The 3,905-nt window shown below is 45.6% G+C and overlaps 1 protein-coding gene across 1 annotated transcript; it reads right to left on the reverse strand.

Annotated features, from left to right (window-relative positions):
- Nucleotides 1-563: 563 nt before the first annotated feature.
- On the reverse strand, nucleotides 564-2,596 carry LOC124419363. The gene is made up of 2 exons (XM_046948425.1): nucleotides 1,389-2,596; nucleotides 564-1,324 (listed from the first exon to the last, which is right to left on the reverse strand). The coding sequence occupies exon 1, from the start codon at nucleotides 2,582-2,584 to the stop codon at nucleotides 1,529-1,531; it is 1,056 nt and encodes a 351-aa protein (XP_046804381.1). The 5' UTR covers nucleotides 2,585-2,596; the 3' UTR covers nucleotides 564-1,324; nucleotides 1,389-1,528.
- Between the last annotated feature and the right edge of the window lie 1,309 nt (nucleotides 2,597-3,905).

Here is a 3,905-nt window from a genome sequence, read left to right on the forward strand (position 1 = left end):
AGATAGGAGCATAGGATCTATTGACGATCTTATGTGGACGTCAATGATCCTCTCTAGGGTCTTAAGCAGAAACGATGATAGACTTATGGGCCTATAATCTTTTGCCTTAATGTGCGTTGTTTTTCCTCCTTTGGGGATAAACGTCACACTGCATTTGGTCCATTGTTCTGGTACATATGACCATGTAAGACAGGCTTGAAATATTTCAAGTAGCCATGGTATAACTAATTCTGCATTATATTGCAGGTCAGCTGGAATTATGCCGTCCGGGCCCGGTGACTTATATGGGTTAAAACTGTTTATTGCCCATTTTATCATTCCCTCGTCTATAGTGATTCCGATCGGGGTTTGACAGTACGTTTGTGGTCTTTCCATTGTAGTATCTAATGGTAAGTTACCTGGGAAATGAGTGTCCATTAATTCCTGTAGGGATTCTTGTCCACTCGTTGTCCACTTTTGGATGTAGCCTTGAACGGTTTGTGATTTAGACAGGATTTTGCATAAACGACTTGTCTCTGAAGAGCTTTCGATGCTACCACAGAAGCTTCTCCATGAGCAGCGTTTAGCATTCCTAACCTGATTCTTAAATTTATTCAATGAGGCTTTATATGTGGACCATTCACCTGATCTTTTGGCCTCATTGAAAAGTTTGCGACATCTATTCCTAGTCTTCGCTATTTCCGAGGACCACCAAGGAGGTTTACTTTTACCCTTTGGTATCGAAGGTTTGCATGTTCTTCTTGTTGCTTGATTAAGAGAGCGTGTAAGGTTGTCTACAGCTCTATCAATATCTGCTGTATTGTTTATTTCCGGCGTATTTTGAAGAAGACTTGTCAGGATTCGATTTTGTTCTTCCCATCTTGTCTTTCTTCTGTTTAGAAAGGGGGTTTTCCTTTCCTGTGTTTTTTCTATCGAGAATACGAGATATCTATGATCTGAAAAGGAACAATCTTCCGATACTTTCCAGTTTCGGATTATGTGCGAATGACTTGTATTTACAAGCGTTATGTCCAGTACCTCTTGTCTATTTGCAACTACAAATGTAGGTTCTGAACCTCTATTTACTACTTCAAGATTATGGTTTAAAATGAAGTCTAATACGAACTCACCTCGTGTGTTGATGTTGGTGCTACCCCATAGTGTATGGTGTGCGTTTGCATCTGCGCCTATAATAACAGGGATGCGTTTTCCGTTTGCTGCACTTACTGCCCTGACGACCGTGTTACTTGGCGGGGGGTCTGTCTGGTCGTGCGCCATATAGCAGGAGAGGATCCACATTGTGGATTCCTCTGTCTCCCATGCTGCGGTTACTGTATCTTCATCACTGTAATCAGATAGAATGAAGATATTTAGGGTGCTTTTAGCAAGTATGCAAGATCTAATGTTACCTGTGCCTTTTGCGTATAGTATTTTATAGCCTTTTACGTTGATTCCAAGTATGTTGCCGTTATGGGTCCACGGCTCTTGGATCAACGCTATATCCTCCCCTTGATATCCAAGGTGGAGGTGTAATGCAGCTGAAGCTGCTTTAGAGTGGTGAAGGTTCACTTGGATCACCTTCATCTTGGTCAGGGTCGTAGACGATTGTGACGTCGGCGTCTTCTGGGTCTGTTTTCAGAAGCTCGTCTTCGTCAATCACTTCGCCCTGGCTATCAAATAGATTCCCAATCAAGTCTGTACTTGATTGGGCGTCCATTTGGTCGTCAGAGTTAGTGGTATCGTCTACCTTTCCTCCGTCCGTGCTTACCGGTTTGGGGTCTAGTTTGTCGTCACCCCGGTAGACGCGCAGCTTGATACTATCAAATCCGTAGTATACTTTGCCTTGCTTCTCTCGGAGTAACGGCAACGATTCCTTATTAAGGACCACGACCACCTTTCTGTAAGCACCTTCAGGTTCGGAGACCTTGACTACCTTCCAATTGTGGGTAGGTAGGTCAGGGTTTCCACTCTGAAGGTACGCCAGAATCGCCTCTGGTTCGTGTGGTTCCGCCGGAATAACCGTGATTGATCTCGGTCTGCGAGGTATCTCACTAACCGGGATCACGTCAAGTTTCGCGCCGGGCCACACTTCCCCTATAGACGTAACCGCCAACTTAAGCAAGTTTGCTGAGCGCTCGTTCGTGCACGCCAGCAGTTTGATGTGACCTTGGTACCAGCCAGCATCATCATTCTGCGGAGATGGACCGGGATTCTCTTTGAGAATTTTCCAATACACCTCCAGCATTTTTTGACGGATTATCAACCATTTATCCTGGGAGATAGCTCCGTCGTTGACACTCTTGTCAACAATGGCCCTAACCAGCGGGTTTTTGGCAACTTCGCTGTAGGGTCTGTTGACTATACGAGTCTCGAACTGCTTCTGACGTTTAGTCTTCGGCTGTGGGACTGCCTGGAGAGCATGTTCTTCCTCCGATCGCTGCCGTTTAGGCCCTGCAGATGTAGCTTGGTCCGCTGCATCTGAGGTTGTAGGAGGGTCAGAACACTCCGGCTGAGCCAGTAGGGCTTTAGCCCAATCTAGGGACGATTTTTCGTCCGTGGTAAGCGTATCGACCGACTTAACTCCAAGTCGCTCGACTAAACGCATGGCGGCACGCCTTTGAACAAAAGCCTTCCTAGATGGATCTTTGCGACTAGGGGGTTTTCGTTAGCCGTGAGGGCGGTTGAGGGGGCATTAGTTGGACCCGACATCGAGTTCGACGATCCAACCTGTCCAGAAGTCGCGGGGGTCACTGCTTGGTCCGCAGTGCCCGAGGCAGGGGTATTTGCTGGCGTACCAGCTAAGGCTTGTGCAGCTGATGAGGTGCTTGCCACTACGGACAAGATTTCCTCGCTGCGTTCAGCCGTGCTATCACCAGAAGGTTGGATAGCAGGCTGTTTGCAGTCCACCAGTTTAGGTTTCCCCAACTGGCTTTCCACGGGTTGTTTGTTTTTTGTTTGTTTAATTGTTGTTTTTCTCCATGTGATTCCCACGAGTAGGCGCGTAATGGGTGGACGACCCACGCAGGGACGGCGTACGTGGGCTAGGCTAAGCATTACAACCGATCCGTGCCCTGGCATCGGAGGGGAGCTGTTAACGACTAGTCCTCTTTAACCACTAACTAGCCATTCAGGTTCTCGGCACTGCTTCCAACCACCTTAACCTTACAAGTGGGGGATGAGGGAATGGGTTCTTGGGATTGGATTGAAGAGGGATAAACTAGGTGGATTGGGAAATATGGGGATGGGGATGGGGTTGACAGTTTTGGTCCGCGGATTTGTGCATGGGGAACAGGAGAAGTCCTGTTATCATATATGACCGCCTGTTGTCAGATGTACCATAAATCATATCAGCACTCTACCATCTCTTTACATATCAGTAGGCCAATTGTCAAAAATGTATCCACTGATGTGATAAAAGATTGTCCTGATTCATGCACTCATCTAGATATAACAGGCTTGTTAGACCATTTGTCAAAAATGTATTTAGTCAGGTCTGCCTTATCTCGAGCTAGCATCGTCGTTTTCGACCATTATGTCCAATGTGTCGAAAAAGACCATGCTTAGCTCCCCCTATCCGCCACCTGGGACGCGTCCGATGGGAGATCTGACAACTCCACACGGAATCTGACAACTCCACACGGATTATAATAAACACGTAACATTTCGTAATTTTAAAAACATACATTTTAATTTACTTGAATATGAATTTCAACAAATCAATTGGGATCATCTTTTTTATATGCACTCAGTGGATGAGCAGATCATGTTCTTAGAATCTAACATTAATAACTTGTATGACTTATCGGTACCTTTAAAAACAATAGCTATTAGTCGAAAGAAAAAACCTTGGTTCTCTAATAACATAAAGCAGGCGATTCTTAGCAGAGACTTGGCATATGATCGATGGAAACGTTTTAAAACCACGT

The sequence above is a fragment of the Lucilia cuprina genome, chromosome 4, assembly GCF_022045245.1.
Source record: "Lucilia cuprina isolate Lc7/37 chromosome 4, ASM2204524v1, whole genome shotgun sequence".
In the NCBI taxonomy this organism is placed as follows: Eukaryota; Metazoa; Arthropoda; class Insecta; order Diptera; family Calliphoridae; genus Lucilia; species Lucilia cuprina.

Bases quoted from the DNA above. Each gene is read 5' to 3' on its own strand.
- LOC124419363 (XM_046948425.1), bottom strand. From the start codon at position 2,584: ATGCGTTTAGTCGAGCGACTTGGAGTTAAGTCGGTCGATACGCTTACC.